This window comes from Hirundo rustica, chromosome 6 (genome assembly GCF_015227805.2).
Source record: "Hirundo rustica isolate bHirRus1 chromosome 6, bHirRus1.pri.v3, whole genome shotgun sequence".
Taxonomy (NCBI): domain Eukaryota; kingdom Metazoa; phylum Chordata; class Aves; order Passeriformes; family Hirundinidae; genus Hirundo; species Hirundo rustica.
The window spans coordinates 12,438,584-12,464,421 of NC_053455.1; the positions used below are offsets into that span (position 1 = coordinate 12,438,584).

Below are 25,838 nucleotides of genomic sequence, written 5' to 3' on the forward strand. Positions count from 1 at the left end.
GCCGGCGGTGGCACGCGTGTTGTCGTGGGGCTGCCTGCAGCCTGGAAGGGTCTGGCAGCTGCCTGTGCCCTCGGTGATGCCCAGCACACCGATGGTGTGGGCGAAATAAAACGTTCTGTGCCCTCATGCAACAGACTCGCTGGCAGTTTGGGGGCCGAGAGGGAAGAGGGCGAAGAGTTAAATTTTCTATCCGTTCTTTCTTGTCCTTGGTGATGTCCTTTATGGGAAAAACCGCAGACAAGTGTAATATGTGCGCATCGTTTTAGTATCATTAGTTGTAATTTCACAAAAGGTTTTAAAAAGTCAAGGATGACCCAGTTGCTGTGGTAAACTCCCTGTAATAAACTTTCCAAGGGCCTTTTGTGCTGAAGGCCCCATGGCTTTTCTGGTGATTGGAAATCCATTGAGTCGGTGTAGAGAACCTTGACAAGCTGCCAGTCATCTCATAGGAACATGAGAATATTTGTAAAATATTTGGTTGGGTGTTTTTTAAGTTATTGTCATTGAACCTATGGCTCTGGTGTCCGTGTATTTGAATATTTATACAATGCCAGTAAAAGCAAAAAAACCCAAAGAGCCAATCTTTACCCTTTGCCCACTGTCTAAATTAAAAGTAATTACCAAGAGCAAAAGTATTTGCACTTCATTATATGAGGACTGACTTTTCCAATTGAGGAATCATGAGATTGTGGAGAAAATTCAGTTCAAGGAAGAGCCCAACTTGGAGTCTGTTAGGTAGTGTCTGTCATCTTCCCTTCTTCAGTCAAGCTGTATTAATCTGTCTGAAAGCTCGTATTCCCAAGGGCCACGCAGAGCTTGCTATACTGTGGCAGTGACCTGAAGGAGAGTGTGCTACTTGTGTTATTTTGAAGAAAAGCTGAAACTAAATTTTTTGGCTGAGCAAAAACTGTGGTGAAACTAGCAGATGAGTGCCAGAGAATCCTAAGCCAAGAGGCACTTTTATCCATTGCCTCCACCCCAGACGTGCCCATCTCTGTGTGTGATCATGCTTGTCCAAAAGACCCATTACCCCTTTGTAGGTGTACAGCTCATCTGGTAATAATGAGACATGGGTATTCAAGCCGGCTGAAGTCATCCCTGAGGTCATTTCAGATGACTCCAGGAGAATTAAAACAGGACTGAATTTGCTCCTGAATCTTTGTGTTTGCAAATTAATTTCTGTGAAATCTATTTTTAATTATGATGTACCTAATTATACCTGGTTTGCTATCACAAGGGAGAAATGCTCTAATGGCCAAAACACACGCTATTTTCTAATATGCAAAGTGGAGTGAGTATGGGCAGCCCCTTGGATTAATCTTACGCTGATGCTGTGTGTGACATGGTGATGGGTATATCCAAAATGCACCAGTACAAGGACACAGGAGATCAGAAGGAACGTTTGGGGTTAGTGAATGTGGCCTTGTGCCACAGTGAGCACACACACTTGACACTGCCTGCCTTCAAGTTTTGTTCCTGATGCTTATATTGCAAGGCACATTATATTCCTGAATCTCATACCTTCCTTTCTATTGTAAATGTCTTCAAATTTAGTCTGTGTTCATATTTTCATCTCTTTCAGTTGCTGAACATTTTGCTTTTCCTGCCGTAATATTGCCCAAGGCAAATGCTGCTGAGTCCTGGAGGAGCACAAGTCTGTCGGTGTGAATCCTGGGTTCTGCTATCACGATGTTGCTTTCATCCTAATAGCGACATCTGACCTCATGCTATGTGCTGTGAATGTCATAGGCAGCCTTGCAAAACGAGCCCTTCATCTCCCACCTGGGAACCTGTGCTAGTACATTACTTTGGAAGGAGACCTATACCAGCACAGTCAAGGGCACCTTAAAATTCCCACTTGGTTGGTACATTTATGGAGAAACGTATTTGGGGCGGCCTCGGCTCACAGAAAGGTAATGTAACTCCTGTGCCTGGCAGCTCTGTGCTCAGCACTTCTACCTGTGCTGGTGAGCAGCACGCAGCCCTGCCCTGTGGGCTGTGCCAGGCTGTGGCAGGCAGAGGAAAACCTGCTCCCTGAAGTGTGGGGATGGGGGTAGGCGAGGAATATGCTGCTCATGGCTGTGCTGAAGGCTTGTGATGCACAACTCCGATCCAGAAAAGCATATGGAAGTATGATTGACTCTAGGCGATGGCTTTTTATCATTCCCCAGGTTATTGAGGTGTTCAGCCAGGGTTTAACACTTGCTTAGCTCTGCAGGAAGTTTTGCTTAGTAGATATTAAATTTATTCAGATTTTTTGTCTTGATGGGGAGGCCCAGGTCAGAACTTGGGATGGGGAAGCCATACAGCACCCCTGGAGCCTGGGGGTGCCAGGCTGGTATTCAGAACTTTATCAAGTTGCGTGGGAAGCTCTGTAAGTACTGTGAAGCACACTGGCAGTCCCAGATTTGCTAATGCCGCAGAGGCAGCAGGTTTGCTACCCAGTGTGGCTGGGATGCTGCCCTGACTGCAGTGCTCTGTAGAACATCACAGCGCGCTCTCCATTCCGCTTAGCCGAATATCCTGCGCCGTGGAGGGGAAAACCAGCGGGGAGCCATTAGCTCCGGTTCGACGATGAAGCACCAGGCGTGCGGTGTCACAGGCAGCTTCGACCGACCTCGTGTTGGGCAGCTGCCAAGGGCTGGTGCTGGCTCCCCGTGCCCAGCTGCACGTCCCCATGCCTCGTGCCAGCCCCAGACAGGGATGCTCTGCGTCACCAGGTCATCCCGGGATGTCACTGGGAAGTGTCGCCCCTTTAGGCAGCTGCCTGCGGTTGGATGGGCACAAAAGCTGAGGTCTTGCCCATTGTTAGTGGCAAGCTTTCAAGCAGAGTGTGGACTTTCCAGGTCCCAGGCTTTGGCTCCCTGCCTCCCCCACACTCCAATTCTTGCCCTCTTTGCAATCACTGTTACAGGATTTCCCAGGTCTGAGGCCTCTAGCCAGCTCTGGTTTCTTCTGTGACCAAAACCAGCCCTTTTATGCATTGAGGGAGTAAGTGGGAATGCTTTTACTTTTGTGATACCTCTCAATGCATTTTGCTTGCGGAAGCCTTTGTTAAAAGGGTCGAGTAGGGTTAGAAAAGATAAATTTGAGCCTCTGGGCATTCTGTGGCTCGATGGGCATGAAGCTTTCTGTTTCTGCCTCTGTCAGAGACTTGCAGTGCCATGATGTCAAAGGCTGGCACTGGCTACTGCAGCACCATCAGGACGTGCTTTTCTCCTCCTTCTGGTAAGAAATTTGCTGAGAAAGCATTTGTATTATTTACTAATGATGACTGATACTTGAGAATGGGTATCTGAACAATGCAGGAGTGTGCCTGTCCGAGGTCTCAGCACTTACCATCTGGGGTTTGGGCCTAAGAACACAGCCTTCCCTAAAAAGGTAAAAAAGCTGAAAAATATTTTGTAGGAATCCTTTCCTACTTTTTGAGAGTGAATCATCCTGAAAATGAATTCTTTAAAAATTCTCATCTCAGTTTTTGTTGAGGCAAAATTGGGTGATGAGTAGTTTTGGGGGAGAAACAGAGAACTCCTGGCATCCCTTGTCTCTTCTGGGACATGCACTCCTTTCTGTGTGTGTGGTTTTTTGTCCCTGCTCTGGGTGACAGCCAGATCTCCAGCACATTCCTCCTTCCTCCTTCCTTGTGTGTAGACACAGGTGTAGGGACTAAGGGCTTGTATCTCCATTCTTCTGAGGCTGTCAAAGGCAGGTCTTGGCCCTTGGCAGCAGCCAAGGATGGCTGGAGGAGCCCTGGACTCTGAGGTTGAAGGGCAGATGAGCCTTTGCAAATGTAACCCCATGCAGTCCCATTCTGGTTGCTGCAAGGGGAGCAGCAGCCCAACAGCCTGGACACTGCACACTGAGCTGAGTCCAAACAGCTCCTTGGAGCCTCTCATGCAGCTCAGGGTGATGGAGTAGCCTGACAAAGCAACCCAAAATGAATCTACTCTGTGACACATGCAGCTGGTTGGGCTGAGCTCACCAGGAATGAAGCTTTTGCCTCATGAAGGGCATTTTTGGTGTCTTGTGTATTGCTCTGCTTTTGCCTGAGTGCCCTGCTGTTGGGTACTCATGAAGCCTCCATGGTCTCAGAAGTCTCAGAAGTCTGTGTTTAATTTAATTTTAATTTTTTTTAAAATTATTTACCCAGTTGCAGTCTTACTCTTTTCTCCACACTGCCTTTGAGGACAGCACCTGCTTCCCTCCTGAAGAAGCCATAAGCTTGCGTGCTCCGAACCAAAATGTTAGCTCAGCTGTAACAGATGGATGGATATGGGCATCATGTAGCAACTTAATGAATAATATCTATCACCTAATTTCCCAAAAGTTGGCATGTAATGAGGCTGGTGCCATGATTATTACCTCTGTAAATCATGACTTTAGGATGATGACAACCCCTCCTGCCCCGAGGATACGGGACAGGCAGACAGTGATGTACATTTAATTGCTGTGTGAGAGAGGCGATGTGTTTGGGAGCTCACCGTTGCCTCTAAATCATCTTGTGCAGCACAGGCACTGGAGGAGACCGGTGCAGATTGGAGGGGAGGGGGCTGCTGGGTGCATGTGTGTGTTTATTCCCTGGGGCCAGCTGGTGGAGGTGGTGTGAGCTGGCCAGTGTGGGATGGAGGTGTGACTCCCAGGCTGGCCTTTTTGGTCTCTCCTCAGGGCAAAAGAAGAAGGGGATGGAAAGGAGATTGCTCTCAACTGTGTAGAAATGTTTACTTTGTTTTTCTGCTGAGTGTTTGTGGTGAATACTTCTGTGGACAGAGGACTTTGACCTTCCAAACCCAACCCTGGCTTCAAGGCTGAAAGCTGCCAAACCTCTGCCCACACCTCCTCCCTCTACAGGAAATCTCTGTCCCTGATTTCTTCCTACCACAAACCATGTCTGGCCATGAAGCAGAGCCAATGCCCATATTGTGGGCTCTCAGCTTGCTCATGCAGCTGATTCCTAGCCAGGGGAGGCATCACTGCTTGCAGGGCCCTCCCACACCTTCTCATTCTTCATCAATTGATTGTAAAATTATTGTTCTGCTGGGCTTTTAAGGTGTCTTTCACTAGATCCTCTGCTATGATGGTAGATAGGGATGTGGATGAATCAGATGCTGCAACTTGGAAAGCATCTACTGCCAGTCTGCCTGTACTGCTGGCTAATGCTGCTGTTTTGCTCTGTTGCCTCCCCTGCTTGGGTACTTCTGTGTGTTTGTTTAATTTCTCTTTTCCTTTTAATTCTACTCCATCTCATGGTGTGTGGGTCAGCGTGGTTATAGCTGGCTGGATGTGGGGTGGGGCAATGGACGTCCTGATGCTGTGGTCCTCTCCTCCACTGCAGTGCCTCTGAGCCACGTGATGAGCAGGGGTGAAAATAGCTTGAAAACTGTGGCAGTGGCTGCTTTGGGTCAGACTGAAGATCCCCCTGGCCTGATGTCCTGTCTCCAGTAGTGCTCAGGGGAGTTAGAACTAGGGCGAAGTGATGACCAGGTGTGATGATGGATTTCCCTACAACGCTCTCCCAGACGCTATGCAGCCACCACTGTCAGAATCATAGCTGCTCTCAATTCCTGCAGCTCAGGCCCCAAACCCAGATGCTTGCCTGGTTTGTGGGGAGATGACTGTAAAATCAGCAATACTGTGAATGTCTGGATGATGTGAACCATAGGTCATTTCCAAAGGCACTGGGTGCTCTGGGCTGCATGGGATGGGACTGCTCAGCCATGTGCCAGCGCTGAGGTGCTGGAAGAGGAGGCCCACAGTGCTGATGGACCATGTCTTATGCAGGGGGTGGCATGCCTCAGTTAGGCTCTCCTCCCTCTCTCATGTTGGCTTGCATAGCAGTGACCAGCGTCACCCCAAATGGGTCAACTCCCAGAGTGCTGACCCAGTGTCACCCTCATCTGACCCTGTCTTGCAGGGCTCCCTGCTGGAAGTGCAGGTTCTGCAGGAGGGAGGTGAGGGTGCGAGCAGCCTGCCTAAGTGCAGAGTCAGAGGGGGCACATGCAAATACCTCTGCTCTGAGAGCACACACTCTCAGGCATTTACAGCCAAAAGATGCCCTGGAGAATTTCCTTGGTTTCTTTTCTTCCCCCAAGTAAGCAGATACCATCCTGCCGATGCTTTGTGGTGTCAGACGTTCCCATACCTGCTGGAAAATTCCCATCTGCTAAAGCAGCGCTGGCCATGCTGATGGATTTCCCGATGTAACACCAGTTTCTTCTCTCTAGCTCTCAGCAGTGAATTGGCTGCAGTCGGTCTGAGTCTGTGTTGAGCCTTTTTGTCACTAAAGACATTGTAGTGCTTATGGCATTAGTGGTTACATAAGCTGGCTGTCTCCAAGGGGCTTTGCTCTGGCACGATGCTCCTTTAGGGTAAGGGAAGAGCCTGGCTCAGAAGAGGGGGACACGAAAAAAAATACACATATGTAGTTGACTTCTTTGAACTTAACACACCCCGCAGGAAAACCCGCATTTTGGAGTTTTCGTGTGTTCTCTCTGGCTCCACAGATTAGAAGGGGACCGTGGGAAAGCTGCCAGGGCTTGGAGATCAATCCAGCCTTTGTAAATCCTTTCATCTGACTGGCGGCTTCATACAATTGAGTATTACCCACTTTATTATTGTTGGTTGATTAAATTCCTGTTGGTCAACACAAATAGCGCTGTGCAGGCTGTGCGTTCATGGGATGGAGATTGGCATTGCAAAGCACTTCCTAGAGAAAGGCAGGGGTGACCTGTCATTTAAAAACACATTCAGACGGTGTTTGGCAGTGATGGGGAGGAGGGGGGAAGAACAAATCCCTCCATGCAAGCAACTTCCCAGGCATTTCTCACATGCCTGCCGAGGTTCAGTTGGCAGTGAGGGAGTGCGAGGGTTGGGTCTCTGCTTTTCTGGCAGTGGGAGCAAGCAGCCTCAGCAGGAATGCACTCACCAAGCCCCCGTGTCTGCAAGGTGGGGGAGGTGTGGCGTGGGGTGACTCCAGCCTGTATAACCAGGATTAATGGGATGAAATTAGGTGAAGGAGAAAGTTGTCAGGAAGTGTTTCCTCAAGGTGAAAGCTCTAAGGCTGCAGCACAGTTTCTCAAGGGAAACGATGGGCGCTTTCCTGCTTAGGTAGTGTTTAAATGGCAACATGAGAAAAATCTGGCTTTGGGGAGGAGATGGATGTTATCAGTGGCTTCAGGGGCTCCAGGGAGATATGACTGCTCCCCAGGGACATTTCTGGGAGGGATGGAGGAGACTGCAGGGTCTTCAGCTGAGGTTCAAGTTCCAGGGAGCTGTGGGCTGCTGTGTTCCAAAGCAGGATGTTACCAGTAATCTGGCAGCTGGGACTTGTCCTGGTGTCAGTCAGGGCTCTGGTAGGTCCTGAAACAACACCCTCTAATTTTATTGGCCTTCCAAAACGCTGTCTTGTAAGAAGCAGGGCATAGAACATATTTCTCAAGAGTGGGAGTAACTGGCAAACAAAACAATTTGGGACCCTCTGTGCCTAGATGGCCTAAAATATATTTATGCTTTTATGAATGGCGTTACTTTGACCATCCGTGTATTTCACTTCACTATCCTTGTGCCTGAACCAATGAAACACCCTTTATCTCTGGGTGAGTGATTTGTTTCCCATCTCTGTGCAGCACACACCCCTAGAAAAAGAACCTGGCTGATTATTTGGGGGGCAGATAGGGGATATCAGCAGCTTTAGGGAGCTGTGCTGAGCAGTCTTTAGCAGCACCTCTATAGGTGCAACAAATAGCTGTTCTGTGGAAATGTTGCCATCTTCTCTCCCTCTGCTGGTTGTCAGACAGTTCTGAGATGTGGACACGGGAGCCCCAGGTGACCCTCTGCAGTGAGCAGACAGGAAATGCCTGGAGCATCAGGGTCGTTGAGAATGAAGATGTTCATCACAGGGTCCCTTCCTGCACTGCTTCCCTTTGCCCCAGCTCTGCCATGATGTGTAGCGAGAACCTACTCACCAATGTGACACGAGGGAGGGAGCGGGGTTTCACTCTGCTGAGAGCCTGCTCTTCAAGCCTAAAACACAGAATAAATATGCATTTGAAAGTGGATCCTATGGGCCCCCGTGTGCTGCTGGAGCCGTGGGGCCGGGTGTGAGCTGTGAAGGCTGGGAAGGCTCCGTGCTGCTTTGTAGCCTAGAAAAGCACATGTCAACCTGCCTGGCAGGGAGCCGTCAGCGGCCAGTCCAAAGGGCTCGAGGGAGAGGCAATAAACCGGTTAATAAATAACTGGGAAAGCTGGCTGCGTTGCATTGCTTTAGTTTCTGCATGTAACCTCAGAGAAACAGGTTTGCAGAGCCCTTTGCAAAGCTGTGGGAGCACTTGCTTGGCTTGGGGGGATCAGAAAGTCTCCTCCAACTGCCTGCGCTGTGAATCATTGCAGGACTGACTTTATTATCCCCGGGGGTGAAATGCGTGGGATCTCCTTGGCTACCCCAAGGTGATGGTGCAGTTCCCTGCTTTGCTGTCATCACCAGGGACTTTTCCTGTGGGGTGTGGCCAGGGCACCTTCCCTCACAGTGAGGGTTGCTCTGCATCCCCTGTAAGCGGTCAGCCCTGGCACAGACCAGCTTTGTAGAGCGCTTCCCTAAAATTCCTGGCTCAGGGTGGTAGCATGGACAAGAGTGAGTTATACTTATTAGGGAAACTTATCTGAGGATGGATTTGCTGCTCCTAAATGGTATCTCCTATTGTTATTGTAGTAGCACTGTACTATTAACTTCTTTTAACACAGGTTTAGTTCCCTTGTCTCACTGTTTCAATCCAGCCCAGTGATACACTATAATCTGTGTCTCCACCTTGTTTCTACTCCCTTCAGACACTGTGCATTATGAAATTCTTAGGTATGTATTGTCTGGCTTTTCTTTCCAGGCATGAATTACACATTTGCTGCATTTGGATTCTTAAGCCATACCCTGTGTCACTCGTTCAGGTATCTAGAGTCCCTGCTCTGCTCGGTTCTGGGTTATAGTGTATTTTTGGTTGGCCCACTGCTGTTTGCAGCCGGTCCTGACAAAGCCCGTGCTGCTTTGGCACAGCCAACACATTACACTTGAGAGCCCTTCTCCTGTTTAATTTCCTCTTGCCGACTCCCTTGGCAGGGCAGCGGGTGCAGGCAGGAAAGGGCTGCAGGTAGGAGCAGGGGCAGTGTGGTTTTCCAAAACGAGGATTTCCCTCCACCCTCAGGTGAGAACATAGGCAACTGTCTCTGCTCCCTTTGTGTAATTTGATGGCATAAAAGGTTTCCTCTGTGAAACAGTCGTTTATGGTTTTTTGGTTGAATTTTTTCTCAGGTGAAAGCTGGTAGGGATTGGATCCATGCCATCTTCCAGCTTGACGCTGAAGTACAGTGAATTAAATGCACATACTTTATCATTTTTTATGTGTGGCTGTTTCTCCTGGCTGCAATGAGACCCTAAAGATGTCAAAGAAGCACACCTTTCATCTGATGATCTCACACCACCGCTGCGTTGTGTTTATCAAAAGCCTGTTAAGTTAGAAGGCAGCTGCAACACGTAATGTTTAACTACAGTCTGCAATAGGAGAGTGAGGCTGAGGGGTTTCTGCTGCTGGATGGAAAGGAGAAACTGGGCAGGGGAAGAGAAAATAAATTCCTCAGAAAACCCCCAAATCACGGGGGAATGGGTGGAGGGGAACAGGGTCTTCTCCTCTGGACTGCAGCAGAGCATTTCTTCCCAAAACACTGGGTCTCTGGGAGAGTCCAGCACATTAAACCAGCTAACTGCAAAACACACAGAGATCCAAAACTGAACCGCAGGTGCCCATCCTTGCTGGTAGGAATCACTGACTCTACAACTGCAGTTATTTTTGGTGAATAGGACTGAGTGTGGGGTTTCTGCCTGATGTTTAGGAAAGCTCCATGTCCCTGGCCGCAGAAATTTGTGTCTTTGACACACACACTTACAGTCCCCAACTCCAGAAGAGCTTAGTGTGCAGGGATTTAGACATTTCCTGGTGATGGCCTTAAGCCACAGACTCACAGCTATTTTAGACTTTCTCCCCTTTTCTCTCTGAGGATCTGACCAGAAATTTCATCCAGAGCTAAAAATTGCTTGAAACTGAGCGCGTGGGATATATTAAAAAAAAAAAGCTATTTTGATAAAACAGCGTTTTCCTCCAAAAAAATGCTTTACCTAAAACTTCCCGAGCAGCCCTCATCCCAAACAGTGTGGCACTGTGAAACCAGGCATCTTCCTCGCCTCTTGGCCAGGAGCCCTCCCCCTCCATCCCTCCCCGTGTGGGAATCAGGTTTGTTGCCATCCTGTGCATAAATGCCAGCTGTAACTGGTAAATGCTTTTTGCTGGAAAAAGCATTAGCACCTTTGCTGCCTTGCACTTGTTTAGGCTCAGGGAGAGAGATGGGGGCAGACGGTGCTGAGGTTAAAGATGAGCTGTGGGGCGGCCCGTGCGGTGTGGGGGGGATTAATGAATTCATGGGCACATGGAGACCGCTCAGCAAGCTTTGGGCTCCCGTGGGCCCCTGGCTGGAAGGGCTTTGATCTGACTCCAGCCTTTTCCCAACAAGGCACTGCCTTTGAATGCGTTCCTGCTCTCAGCCTTGCTGTGTGCAGCAGACAAAGACGAGGGGAGCAGGGAAGAAGAAGGGGGGCTGTTTACCCTCATCAGAATGGTCGAGTGGCCTGAGTCAATACAGCCTATTTTTCATTAACCTAATCATTAGTTTTTCCTTGCTGCCAATTAAATTTTTCCTGTCAGTACTCAAAAGGGCATCATTTGCATCTATGATATATCTTTTTTTTCTAATAGGGAGCTTCTTGGACAGGGTGGGGTTATTTGAGGAGTGGAAATGAAAGTTTAATTTCTCTCTGGACGGAAGAAGATTTTTGAGTTTTAATTATCACGCAGCTTGGATTCCTGACGGTTGAGGACCGTATTGGAAAGGCTGGTTTCCATTGTGTGGAGTGGATAATTATGCAGCCCTCTCCCAGGCTCACTGCATTTATTGTCCAGAAGAATCTTCCCAAGCAAAAAGGGGGAGAGGATTTACAACCCAAAATGCATTTTTAGAGTCAGCAAAAGTTTCAGCTTGATGTTTGCAAAGGAAGACTTCTGCAACTATTTAAGATTTTATTTACCCTTTCAACAAAATAACCCCCATCTATTAATCTGGTAATTTGCCTTTCCCCTCACAGGTTGCTTAGGAAATAGTTTGAGTAAACTCAAGAGAGCCCTTCTGCAGCTGGACTGCTTTGTGCTATCAGTTCCTAAGCAGAATTCCTTCAAAGGCAGTGGGAATTTCTGTGTAAAATCTACTGGCCCATTTGTAGGTACAGTGTCAAATAGAAGATTTACAGCCATCTGAAACCTGGCAGTGCTTCTTACCTAGGAGGTAATGTTAATCTATCCAGGAGAACATGTTAAAGGATTCAAACAAACCTAAAATGTCAAAGCAAAGCTCATTTACAACTCTTCTCTTTCACAAGCCTTTGGATTAGCCTCGTGTCTTTCTCAGTGGGTTTTTAGCCATCGATGGTTAGAAATTTGCCATGAAAATAGAGACATTTCAGCAAATCTGGGGAAGTTTTTGGAACTGCAACAATCCCACCAAATCCTCCAAGGGTGGGTTCAAATATGAATGTGATTGGGTGTGTTCAGATTTGGGGACAAGCATCCTGTGCAATTTTGATTAGTGTGATGAGATGAAAGAGAAAAATGCTCGTTGTGGATGGTCACTCTTTTTCTCCTTGCTGAGAAATGGAGCAGCAACAGTGCAAATTAGGGACCAGGGAGGAGATTCTGGAAGCACTTATGCTCATTTCAGTAGATTTGTAAGAGATAATTTAGCAGAGCAGCTGTGCAGGCAAACATTTCAGATAGACCTTATTTCCAGAGCTTTCTGACTGTGACAGGGTGAGGAGGACTCTGAACCCTGCTTGACTTTCATTTGCAATTCTTTTTGGCTTAACTAGCATGAACCCATGAGGTTTTGGGCTTCTGATAGCTACCTTCCAGTCTCAAAGGACCATGTGGCTCTTTTGAGGAAGTTAGCAACTGATTGTGGAGCTTTCTGGATTACTAAAATAGCTTAAAACCACCCAGTCTCCATTCCCTACCCTCAGTTTTCAAATCAGTGCTTTCACTTGTGCTGCCCAAAGACTCATAGACATGGACTCAGCTGTCTCCATGCCTCCTCAAGCCCTTTCCTCTGACAGGGTGCCTATGAGCCTTGACCACAGTTGGACTGTCAGTGCTTCTGAGGCTGTTTCCTAACCCACGTGGCTTCCTGGCATTCTCCAGCTTGCCTGCATACACTGAGCAGCCTCTTTTTTAAGCTCTTTCAGCTAGAGACCATATGTTGTTACTATAGTCATACCAAGCCTCGTGCATGTTGGCCTTCTGTGATTTAGGACTGTGAATTTATGTGGAAAAGCTGGATAACTCTTAAAGGTAAAAACCCTCTTTTTTTTTTTTTTTTTGGGGGGGGGGGAAGTACTAACTTTTGAAATCTCTGTATTCTACACAGGCATCTGTTTCTAATAGAACCTTTTTATTGCAAACATCCCAGTAGTGTCAGAAAGCCCTACCCCAGCACTTGTTCTTCTCCCCACAGTCTTTCCAACCCTCTTTTCTTCTTTGCCAGCCACTGTGCAATTAGGTGAAACTTTCTGCAGGTGATGGAAAACCAAAAGGCATGGATGATTTCAGATTGCTGAATCTGACATGACAACAGAGCTTGCTTAGTGATTTCATTTTTTACTTCCAAGTAACTTGGGGTGTTTGCTTTCTGGAATTAAAGTGAAACATCCACAGATTTTCCTCATGTGATATTGTATAGGGTGGACTTGGAAAACAAGATTGAAAGGCTCTCAGTTTCACCTAACCAATCCCTTTACCCCAACTCTGACTGGGCTCTACCTCAACTGCTCCTGACAGATGTTTGTTTATCCTGCTTGTGAAAGTCATCATCAATGGCAATTCCACTGCCTCCCAAGGCAACCTCTTCTAGCCCTTAAATATTTATGTTATTAGAGACCTTGCTCTTCCTGGATGGAGATGGAGTACAATTTATTCTCTCTTTATTTTTCTGGCAATCATTTACATATTTGAATCCATTACTGCATCTATGTTTGGTCTTTTCTCCCCCAGGCTAAGCAAGCTGGATTTCCCTCAGGCTCTCCTGCTAGATGATACTTTCCACACTGATCCTCCTTATTTCTCTCCTGATTTTTTTCCAAATAGCCTGCATGAGTCTTGAAGCGTGATGCCTAAAACTGGACACAGATCCCTATTCAAGATCTTTAATAGCACTGGCGAAGGAGGATTATTTCCCCTGTTTACTTCTGCATCATGATACGATCTCAGATATTGTTTTCAGCCTAACAACTGGTTCATGCACAGTTTACAAGTTGCAATAGCCTCCAAGATCCATTTTCACAGGACTGCTGTGTGCTGAGTGAAGAATCAAAGGATGCTGCCACAAAAATTTGGGTTGACCTTGGCAGAGGCTGTGAGCTTGGCATGCTGGCAATGGGATGGACTGAGCCTTTGGTTGGTGCTGTAGAGACAGGGACAGCAGCTACCACAGCAGTATCCAAAGTTGGGCAGGAAGGGTTGGGTTTTGGCAATGGGAGAGAGGAATTGAGTAACTGGACTGATACAAATAGAAACGAGTACAGCCTGTCACATAGGTTTCAGGGAATTTCCCCTGGGACCATACTCTCCTGCTGACTTCTAGAGGCCACAGTGTTCATCAGTGCCCCCAAAAGGAGGTTGTGGAGCAAAAGGGGCCACTCTTGCTGAAACATCCACATTACCCCAAATGTTGAGTCCTTTGTAGCTGGTGGAAACACTCTAATCGGCTTTGGGGCTTTTTTTGACCTGGTCACGTGATCATGCTATCAAGATTAAAGCAGCACGAGGAAGGAAAAGAGGCTTAAACAGCTGAGGGTGCCTGGCAGGTCATTTTAACCTTTTCATAGTCATTAAAGCTGCAGAATCCCATTATCAGTGAGTGACTTGCAAGCTTCACTCCTCTAACAAGCACTGGTGACACAACTTTCTGTTCACCTCTGTTTTCCCCCACAAGAGAGTCCAACCCAACTGCTTGCTAGGACCCAAACTTTGAGCAGAGTCCAGCCATTCCTTCATGTGGATCAAGGAGTTTGCTGTAGCAAGGAGAAACAATCCATGGGTCGATCAAAAGCAGAGGATTTATCCCTCCATTTCTAAAATTAGACTCTTGGAAGGTCCAGCTCAGGCCATACTGTGGTAGATCAGCCCTTGCCCATCTGTGGCAATAGTAGAAAGGTACAGGATAAGGAAGATTATGATGATCTCCTAAGTCACTGCTTTGGCACTGGTCAGTGGGCTATGGCTTTACTCTGCTGGGATTGGTGACAGCAGAAGGTCCTGCACTGCTACAGTGCAGCTCTGACATGGGAAGCAAAGCTTTTTGAGTGAGGCCGTGTTAACTAAGGCATGAGACCCTCAAAGAGCCTCCAGTTTGTTGGTGTTACTCATATTTTCCTCTCTTGCGAGTTTTCACGAGTGCAGCATCACATCCAGTAGTCAGTCTGATCTTCCCCTGTCTTTCCTCCAACTTCTGTATCTTCTTGTGTCTCCCTTCATAACAGCTAGTAAGCTCTTGTGTAGAAATGCTTGCCCCACAGTGTCTGGAAGACAGGATCATTCTGATCCACCTGAAATCTGAACATTGTCCCACTTTCTTTAGAATTTTTCTTTCTGCATTCAGGCAGAAATCATTAGTGGTTGCACAGCAAGTGGCTTCTTAAAGAGGCCAAGGCAACCCTGCATTTTGCCTGGTGTCACTGGGCTGTGATGGGTATTGCAGGTATTGCAGCACCTGGGATTGATCTGGAGAGCCCCTGCTTTCTCAGACAGGGCAGGCTTCCGTGAGCAGGGAGTGGGAGCACTGCAGGGGATTCAAATCAGCTTTTCTCTGTTACATGTACACCAGTCGAGACTGTCTGGCTGTGCATGTCTTGAACATTAATATTTCTATTGCTGTGTTTGCTTATTTCATCTAATTACAGTCTATTCACTCCTGACCAAAAGCATCGTCTGAGGCTGAACCATCAGAAACTCACACTGATTTTTCTCGGGGTGATGCCCACAGTCAGGTATTAAACACAACTTGTAAAGCAAACACTTCTTTTTCCCTTGGCTGTTTACCTTCAAACTTTCTGGGGGAATGTCAGGAAAGATGTCCCCAGGAATCCTGCATGACCAGCAGTGACTGGTAACCAGGGCTGAGGCCATGTCGCGCAGGCAGCGCATCTGAGAAGCCTGGTGAAGGTGCTGTCCTCTGCATGCGGGCTTACAGGAGGGCTGTGGAGAGCCCTGGAGCAGCACTGTGCTCCTTTCCCACTGCCAGCAGCAGAGGAGCAGCTACTGGCTGTCCCCTCAGGAGGGGGAAAGTGTGGTTTCAGATGACGAGATTGGGAGGTGTCTCACCACGTTCCTGTTCGGCAGGTTTCAGGGGTTGTGTGGGTCAGACACCTTCGGATGCAAATGTTCTCCAGTGGTGCCTGCTGCTCTGTGCTGTGGTAGAGGGACAGCCCCCACAAAGATTGCCGTGTACACATCACCCAGGCAAGGAGGGGAAACTGCAAGGTGGCCGCTGTGCTGCAGCACATGGGCACACACACACTCCTCCTTCCCTATCAGCCACCTCCTAGTGAAATCCTGATAGCAGGAGCCCCTGAACTGCTGACAGTCATTGTGGGCAGATATTTCGCTGTGCACGGAGATGGTGCCGTGGCTGGAAGTCACAGCTGGGAGCTGTAACAACCAGAGTCAGGAGAGACCTTACCAGACTCTTACAGACCAGCTTGAGGCTGCTAAGCACACAGACAAGTCTAATGAACTGAAACTCGGGAGTTTGAATATACTGAGTTGTGAACACACAGTCTTGAAAACCTTCAGAGCTCGTAGTTAGAGGCTTGCTATGAAATGTTAATTAAATAGCTGCAGTGGCATATGTTCCATCCTGTCAGAGCTGCAGCACAGCCATGTTGCCAGTGCATAGCTAGTCTTGTTAGAGTTAAAAATGTGTGTTATTCTGAGACCGTATTTCTTTGTTTTTTGTGATTGGACTGGCTACACACTTCTTTGTTGTTTTCACTAGTGTTTGAATACCTGACTATGCCTGAGCTGTCACCTGCACCTTGAAAATGAGGCCTGATCCTACCAGTTTTATTCAGTTATATGTTATTGCAGGTGGCTTTGGATGCTACAGATGGGCCTTTTATTTATTTAGTGTAGTCTAAGGCAGTGTCTGTCCAGTAGATGTGCTGTCCCTCGGCACCTCAGCTATGGAAATGTTTAGGATTTGGCTTTAGTTCTCTTTCTGTGAGTGCACTGCTGCCACCTCTTTAACACTGGCTGTCAGAGTGCCGGGGAAACTTCTCCCTACACAACTCATGGTGAATGAGGTGGTGGGACAAGAGGTAGAGCAGGTTGGCATGGTTTCCTTGATGAATATCTTGCAGAGGTACAAAACACTGGGAGCCTTTATTTGCCATAGACCTTGTTGTTGCATATTCTCTTACCACATCTCAATTAAGACCCCAAACTGCCCAAGATGCTACTGTAAAGGCATGCTAATCTGGGATTAACACAGTATGGTACTTTGGACATGATGATCATGAAGATCTGAAGATGATCAGAGGGCTGGAACACCTCTCCTCTGAGGAGAAGCTGAGAGAGCTGGGGTTATTCAGCCTGGAAATGAGAAGGCTCCAAGGAGACCTTAGAGCAGCTTCTCAATACCTAAAAATGGCTACAAGAGCTGGAGAGGGACTTGTTACAGGGGTATGTAGTGATAGGAGATGGGTTAATGGCTTTGAACTGACAGAGTTAGATTAGATATCTCTAATTAGGCTAAGATTAGATATAAGGAAGGAAGTTTTTACAGAGAGGATGGTGAAACAGTGTTGCAGGTTGCCCAAGAGGTGGTAGATGCCCCATCCCTGGAAACACTTGAGGACAGGTGGATGAGGCTCTGAGCTCTGATCTAATTGAAGATGTCCCTGCTTGCTGCAGGGCCTGTACTAGGTGACTCTTAAAAGTCCTTTCCCACAAAGGTTATTCTGAGGTTCTGCACCAAGGCAAACCAAGGAGCGTTGCCTGAAAACCCTGGTGGAGCCATAGCAAAGGGCAGCACCTGGGAAACTAAAATAACTCAGCATTTGCTTTGTGGTGGCCCTGCTCACATTTGAGCCATCCACTGACTTTAGCCTGTTGTGAAAACTTGCCTTGCATACCAGTCTGAAACAGGACATTGGGAATGGGGTTTTCTGGTGGGAGCAGAAAGATGGGGGCTACCTAGGAAAAGCAAAGGTGGTGCATTAGTCCATCTCTCCCAATGGTTTCCTTTAATGACAATATTCAAGATATGTGAGCTCTACCTGCTTTCCAACTGCTCTGAAAGAGTGCTGTTGCTTCAATAAATCCACTTCTCTACAAGATATAACCACTGGCCATTTTTCAGCCTGCTTGTGTGTGTCAAGAAACAAGACCAGTAGAGCAATACGAATATGAAATATAGTAAGGAAGAACACAGACATGATAATGAAACTGCCAACAAGCAAGAAAGTGTTTTATTGAGCACAGGTGAAGGCCTTCTTATGAGATGATCTTTGATGGAAGGAGAGGAAGAGAAAAATATCAGCATTCTGTCATGCAAAGAAGGCAGCTGGCTGCAAGGTGCAAATCTGGCAGAGCATCATTCCTTCATGTGCCTTTCCTCCCTGGTTTGGGAGGATCCCTTTAGGGATGCTGCTTTTTATGAGGGGTAGGAAGAGCCTCGTTTGCTGGACATTGACAAAGTGTGGCTGTGCTTTACTGTCTTGAATCATGCTTAGTTAAAGTAGCTCCTGTGGGGAAAGTGCAGTGGAAGCAGTGGGTGTCGAGCCTGGCTCCTGGCTGTGTGGGACACCTCCGAGGTGCACGTGGGACAGAGCTGGAGTGGGGCACCGTGGCCCTGACCTGCCAGCCAGCTCTCCAGCTTGACACTGCGTGCTTTGTAGCAAAAAGACAAATCAAGAAAACCAAATCAAACCTCAGTGGGGTGCTGTGGAAGAGGACTGAAGCAAGTCTGTTGGTTCAAGCCTGCTCTTGCCATGTTGTTTGGTATTGCTCAGGCTGGGTGTAAGGACTGTCCTGCTGTGAATGTGTCCCATCAATGGGCTCTTGGCAATTTTCTCATCTCACAGACACTTACATTAAGCTTTTCTGGCATCTCTGGTGTGAGCTGTCCTAAGTAAAGGGCAGTTTTTTTCCTGTATTCATTCGGGTGCTAGCACCTCATTATGAAAAGGTCTTAAAAGTGCCTCAATCCCAACGTCGCAGCTACCACACAAACCTCTGCTCTGCATGCCTGTGGTTGGAGAAGTGGCATATGAGGAAATAAAACCATTTATTTTTCTACTGTCAAAATAAATGTGCAATTTATCATATTTGCCCCTCTGCCAGATTCCTCTGAAATCTCAGATGAGACTCAGAAAGGCTGCAAGTGTCTTTTAAAATTACATTGTTCTGTGCTCTGCGGGCTGCAAGATTGTTTTGTTTGTTAAAACAATTTCTAATTTATGTTTTTACAAAGCTTGAGGAGCCAGGCAGTTCCCTGCTCTCTGAGAGACCATTGAGTTAAAACTAGGTAGAGTGATTTGTCTTGCCTCCATTTAGCTGTAATGAGTATTAAGTGGTTTATCTATGTGGAGAAAAGTTACTCAGCTAGATTACATCCAAGCTGAATTGCATCCCATTCCAGATGGAGCATGTTTTTTAGAACAGTAAATCTTGAGGAGGGTGGATAGTAACAGTAGTGCCCCTTTCTGAGCTGGAACTCAGCTCCTCTACCTCTCGTGGTGATAATGTGGGGAGCTACATCCAAGTAGTTTTTCCAAGGCTTTGTAAAGAAACAGGGCTTTGGGTTTTACAGCTCTGTGAGCAGTTTAGCTTGTAGAATTTGCATGGTGCAAGTGAGCGATGGCTGATGGTGATTATTACAGTTTTCACCCATTTTGCTGTCGTGGGTAGCAGCCTGGCAGGGCACGTGGCTGCCTCTCTCCCCGCCTGCCTCTTCTGTGTGCTGCCTGCCACAGGGAGGGTGCTGAGTGGGATGTGAAATGTCTTGATAGGAAACTTTGTTCCCTCTGGTGCCATCTGGTCCACCAAGGGGTAACTAGAGGTGGATGTTGGCCCTGAGGGCATCCCAGGCAGCACTGAGTGCCAGAGAAAAAAAGAGTGCCAGAGAGCTTATCCTCAACCACGTGTCCTTGACCACCATACTTGTCTGGTCACCAGCAGGGCACTAGCAGGCGTGAGTGGAGTCAAAACCCGTGCCATGAGGTGTGGCTAGGGGGTGTGCTGGGTACACCTGGGTCTGGGAGCTGCTTGAGCCGCTGGGGAGAGTCCTTTTGGGCTGGTGAAGGTGGAGCTCATGGCTGGCAGCAGGCAGCAGGCTTTGACACAGCAGTAAGGACCATTTGTGTGATTTGTAATGAAAAGGGATGTGAGGATCTGATCAGTCAGTGATCCAGCTCTGCTGCCTCTCCTGGATGGGTTAGTTGTCTCCTGGCTCTGGGGGAGGCAGGAGAGGATGAAAACTCACTGATAAGAGAAAGGTCAGAGGCAGAAAAATGTTGGGAATGTGTTTCTTGATATAACGTGGGTGAGACCTAGTGTGGGGTTTCACTGCCTAGCCTGGCAGTGTTACTGCCTGCTGTTGTGAGAGTTATGAGCTTTTTAAAAATGAGATCAAGATACAAATGGTTCATCGGGCACCTGCCTCAACACGGCAGGTCCAGAAGATGGAGGTGATTCATCTCTGAGGGCATAGCATAGCAAGGATTGGGATGGCTCTGAGCTCTGTTTCACAGCCTTTGCCCAAGATGGAGCATCTTCTGCTGACAAAACGGCTCATTTAGGGTTTTTTTTTTCTATTTTTCCTATGTATATTTTATGTTGTCATTGGGTGTTTTCTGGCTGAGGTCAGACATCAAACATGGTTTGGGGTTGAACAGTAGTGTCTGAAGAATTCCAGCCGTTCTCAGGTCAGCCTTTCAGGGTGCAGGGAGTACTTTTTTTTCTTTTTTTTCTCTAAGGGGTATGAAACCACAGAGAGGAAATAACTCTCTATTTCATTTTCTTTGGCAGTCATGCTCTATTCTTTTCATCAACCAGTCAGTCAGTCCTGGTAGTATTCAGGGCCTGAACATGACAGCTTCTGCGTCACCAGTCGTCCATTTAACCTAAATTTCTTGTAGCTGCTAGCACAATGAGGGTACTGGTGGAGCTGGAATGCAGGTGGGAAGGACACATTATCTGACCAGATCTACGGTGGAAGCTGTTGTATTCAGCACACAGCCAGTAGTATCTGTTCATCTTCAGACAGAGATTGAGACTGGTTTTGGAGCTGTTTAGCCAAATGGGTATTACTGTACTGAATTTAGGTGTAAGTTAATAAAGTGTGATGGCCCAGGGCACAGAGGAGGTCAGACCAAAGAATCTGTGGTCCTTCTGGCTTTAACAATCTCAACCCCCCCTTGCACCCTGCTGGAGGACAGGTTCATTACTAATTCAGCAAGTTCTTCAAGCTGATCCTGAAATCTTGCTGCGTTCAGCACCGATCTGCTGCAGCATTCTACTCACCACCTTTAGATAAGCGTGGCTAATGCTCTGGTGCACGAGGCCTTCCCAGGGAAATGCTTCGGACTGACTCTGTAACCTGCTCTGTTTGTTCTCTCCTCTGTCCTGGAGACTCCCCCGTGTTAGGGTGGTTGTTGGGCCGAGTTTGTGGTCCCTGCAGCTCAAGCCAATGTTGCTGGGAACCCTGTCACCACTTAAGCTGTTCACTGAACTTACATAGCTCCCTACAGTGTCTTCTTAACCTTTCTCATGAGGACTTGTTTGGATTTCCTGGGTTTGAACAAAGCATAATCCAGTCAAAAAAACTGAACATTTTTCCTCTGAGAGTGTGCTTTAGATGGGCACTTGACTTGGATCCATCCTGCTGTTCCTTTGTGTGGTTTGGCACTGGTGTGTGGTAGCACTTTTTTGAGCATATTCCAGTTTTTCCCCGGAGTGGCCAAAGCAGTCTCAGTGCTAAGCTGTAGCTTCCCTGCTAGCCCTTCTGCTGAGCTGCCCCCGGAGTGGCCAGGAGGAGATTCGGGCTCAGTGCCGAGCGCGTTTGGCAGCCCCTGGCCGAGGCAGAGAGGAGCTGCTCAGCACAGAGCCAGCCTAAACCTCACACGGGTGCGTGCCTGGGTGTTCCTGTGCCAGAGCTGCAGCCAGGGGTGCTGCTCTCCATGGGGGGCTGATCCCAGAAGGTGCTGGCCATTGCAGCACACTCCCCCCGGCACCCGGGTCCTTGCGCTAACTCCGGGCTCCTTGGCAACTCACGCTCTGCAAGGAGTCCTGGGGTTGAGCAGTGGCTTCTGCAGTCATGCCATAATAATTTGTAAAGGTTTTGGTGTTTTCTGTTGAGGTTAGGATGAATGGTATTTGGGAAATGTTAGGCTTGAGTTTGGACTTGGAATGTCTATTATATTTTTTTCTATTTGCAGTATTTACAGGCTCACGCACTGTGAGCTGTTAGAAAACAAAGGTAAAATGGAGTGCTTCTAACTCTTTCCAAGGTTGTTTAAGTGATAATTCTTTAATAATGAGATGATGCTTATATTATTTATACTTTTGACCCAATAATGACCGTCTAAGGCTTGCAGTGCAGACTTTTTTTACTTAATTAGAGAAAACTACCCAAAATCACGAAGAAGAAGGAAGAAGGATAAGAAGAGGGACTTAGACAACAGCTAAAATTCTCTGTCTTAACTCATATATATTACTATATACTAAAATCTTAAATCTAAGTTTCTAGTATTCCAACAATAAATGAGATGAGGGAAATTATAATGTTTCACTTTTCAGAGCCCCTGTAGAAGTGTGGAAAATGTTTGGAGTTTTTCATACACTTATATTGCAAAACTTTTCCTCCTGCTGTTGCAGCTCATGGCCTCTTCTACTCAAATTACAAGTGGAGGAGAAATTTTGCAAAGATCCAGAAATTTTCCCCAGTAGTATGGGAAAAACTCATCAAGCTAGGATGAAAATGGAGAAAAGGTTTTCCCAGTTTCCTTTATTTTCCGTCTGAAATTTTCAAATGTGCTTCTTCAAAGCATGGTTCTAAACAAAAGCCAGATGCTTTGGAGAGCAATAAGCCACCCACAGAGCTCTTCAGTGACTTATCTTCTATGCCAGGCCACCCTACGTGGTGTTGCTCTCTTACTGCAATGGCAAATCAGCCATTGCATTCCTTCAGGTTGAATATTACCATTTGATGTGAGAGTATTCCGTATTTTATTGTCCTGGTGTTTTTCTGGTTAGTGACATGTGCTTCCATTAGAAAAAACAGATGTCCTGGGTAGGCACTTGTTGTGTGTGTCAGGCTGTGTGCATGCTGCAGCTCTGTGGCCTTGTTGAATACACTGCTCCCGTTTTTACAGCACTGGGAGTTGTGGCACTGACCTCTGAGAGCTGTGCCAACAGCTTGGTTTTGTGAGTTTCTCAGTTGCTTTTGAAAGAAATAGGCACGTGTCTGGAGGGGTTGTTTATTCAAACCTAAAGGAAAACATCCTGTTCTGTTGTGAAGTATTTTGCTGCATTTGGATGAATGAGAACAGCTTTCAAAACTAGGAAATTACTTTTATAAAAGTACAAAGCACAGTGTTTCTACGTCACTCTCCTTCTGTATTACCCACCCCTCAAACTGGCATTGATGCAGATTCACAGAGGATTTTGCTTTGGCTGAATCTCAACTTTTTAGTGAAAAAACCTTTGATGGAATCCCTCTCACCCTATACACTTAAGGCTTTATTAATTCTTTCCCAAACTTGCCTTCCTTAGAGTGGGGAAATGTGTAGCTGTCTGACAGTACTTGCCTGTACCACGAGAAGCTTAAATGTGTTTGTTCTTCTTTCTCTTTCCTAAAGATTCGTCTTCCAACTATATCAGGCAACTTGAAACAAAAGTGAAGCTGCTGGAGGATGACAACAAGCTTCTTTCCCAGGTAGGTTTTATGGTAGATAATAGATACTCGTGTGGCTCAGTTCTCCTCTTTCCATATGGTTGTGTCTGACTGCCCATTTATGCACATTGGCTTTTGGTAAATGTCCTGCCCAGGAAAAACACAATACATATTAACCCCAGAAAATTCTGTCTTCTTTTATAAAAATAAAAAACAATAGGAAAAAAAAAAGTGAATCCTCTGTTGGTGTCTGTGGGTGTTTCAGAGATGCAGTAATGCCACCCTGCAGAGCTCCCTCACCCACCTCTGCTCCTTGGGATGCTCTGAGAGTCCAGCTCTGCCTGTGCCCTTGCTGTAGGATTTTGTCCTGCTTGCCCATTTACCTTGACTTTTATCTTGTTGAAAGAGGAGACTGATGTCAAAGGACGGCCTTGGGAATAGTTGTGTGTGGTGCAGGCTCACAGCTTTTATTTGAGATCTTACTTAAATCTGAACAGGCTCTCTTTTGCTCACATCTCCCTTTCAAAGTCTGCTCCACGTGCCACTGTGCTTTTGAGCACTCATGATGCTTACCTGTCTTTATATAGCAATATCAGCAGTGAGAAAAAAACAGCCATTCTGTCTGGTACGTCCTCTGGATCCCCTGTAAAACACAGCAGTTGGTGTAAACAGGGGCAGCTCTGCTGCATTCAATAAGGCACTGTCTATTTAAACCCTTTTTTTCCTGTTCTTTGCACCCTTTCACTGTTTTTATGTTCTACCTTCATGGCATTTAAAAAGTTTTTTTCCCATACTTCTCTTCTTACTTCAAGCACCATGTTTCAAAGTCATTTTGTTCCAGATTCTTCCCAATTATAAGGACTGGAAATAAAAAAAAGGCCTTGTAGTAGTTTTTTTAAAAATGCCTTTTTGCCAGTTTATGTTGCGCTTTTCTTTGCATTTCACCAAATCGGAGAATAGACTGTTCCAGGATCACATTTCTAACACATTCTCATTTAAAATAAACAAACAAAAGTAATAAAGAACTCAATGCTTACTGAAATGTCAATAAAATAATCTTGTCTAATGTTATTTTTTTCCAAAATGCACAACTTGACCTGATTCTCAGCTCTTTTAAAGATTACTCCTTTCTCCCAGCATATTCATTGCCATTACTAGCCATGAAAAAAACTCATAGGGCTCCAAAGGGTTAAACCCCAAAAGGGTGCTCAACTCAACAGCTTTGGGTTGCTTCATGTATTAATTGATTGCTAGTGTGATTTTAACTCCCCCTGTCTTTCTCCCAAACGGAGAGACTGAGCTGGTGTCGGTGCAAACCCTCGACTGTTTAATTGGAGCTATTGATTGGCAGATGGTCTGCCTGTGGACAGTTGGGATGTGCATGGATTCAGGGATGGGCTCCATGTGCCCTTGGCCTAGCTTTGTCCTGCCACAGCCACATCACTCTGTCAGATCTGCCTTAGGAGGTCAAGAAAAAGTTGGTAATTAATGGTGAAAATGAATAGGGTCTGCATAGCTGCATGGGCTTATTGCATTGGGAGGATGATTAACCCAGTTAATTTTGGATTGTGCGGAGCTGCTTCAGGCTCATGAATCAACCCTTCATCTCATGCTGCCCCTGGGTGTGAAGGCTGTCCTTAGGTGTCATCATTTTTTGGGCTGTGTTATTATAAATATTTGAATCTAGGAGGGAGGGAAATTACCTTAAAACAGCCCTGTGTTCTGGAGAAGGCCAGTCCCCTCCCCAGTGGCAGCAGGCGCTGATGCCAGCCTGGCTGTGATGTGCTGTGCAGCCCCTGTGTGATGTCTCAATGGCCCTCCAAAAAGACCAGGATCCAACTTCTTTCAGATCACATTCAGGAAATAACTTTATATTTTATAAGCAGGGAGTCAGCTTTCCTTAGGGCAACAGGACTGTTGAAGCTACCACGGGTTGGCTGAACTCCCTGGGAAGCTGAGCTGCATCTCCTCCAATCTGTCATGCTACACGCCCAGATCTGGATTTTCTTCTCTTTTAATGAGAAAGATTAGGAAAATCTGTACAGACACAAACTCACATGCATATGGATGTATAGCTCCCAGCACTTTCCCAAAAAGTATAATCCACTTTCTGTGTTTTTACTTGCTTTGTCTGATTGGAAAATGTTTAGCTGTTACCATGCGGATCTTGGGATAAGAATCTAGTCAGAAAGGATCCTGGCAAATTTTTTCCTGTTTTGAAAGTTGCCAGGTGATCCTGGCTGTTTGAACTCTGCAGTGCCAAGCTGGCTTGTCAACACCAAAGTCACATTTTAACTCGGCTTGGCTTTCTCCCTGGGAGTATTGACTTTGCAATAATATTTGCAGCTGGTGTCAAGAAGTTCTATCACCAGCGTGCCGAGGAGCAATGAAACCTGACGTCCTAAGTAACAAACAGTGCCTGTGCATTAAGGGATTAACAAATCAGGGGTGGTTATGGAAGTCTTCCTGGCTTCCTTCCAGCTGCTAAACACAGAGCTGAAATAGTGCTTCATCCAGAGAAACCTGAGAAGGCTGGTGCTTGCAAAGGATATTTGCAAGCTTTGTGGCTGGATTTATATTCCAGCGGCCAGTGACATAATACCCTTTTGCTGGCTGGTGCTGTATCTTCTTCAGCATCTCTTGAGTGAAGGTGTGCTGAGAGGTGGTGTCTTTGGAGCCCTTTCTGGAATCAAGTTATTACAGGGGATCCCGAGCTTGCACTTTTTCTCCTGCTTCCCAACATATCCTTTGTCTGTAAGCACTTTAGAAGAAAGCCTCAGTGGGACAGGCAAAAGCTCCCCAGCCTG

At 46.8% G+C, this 25,838-nt stretch overlaps 1 protein-coding gene across 2 annotated transcripts in view; it reads left to right on the forward strand.

Moving 5' to 3' along the window:
- Positions 1 to 25,838, forward strand: part of CCDC85C (coiled-coil domain containing 85C) — a 109,581-nt gene that overhangs the window by 44,550 nt on the left and 39,193 nt on the right. For both annotated transcript variants that reach the window (XM_040068145.2, XM_058421153.1), the window contains exon 2: positions 22,997 to 23,073. In XM_040068145.2, the coding sequence (XP_039924079.1) occupies positions 22,997 to 23,073 (77 nt within the window). The remainder of the gene's footprint in view (positions 1 to 22,996; positions 23,074 to 25,838) is intronic.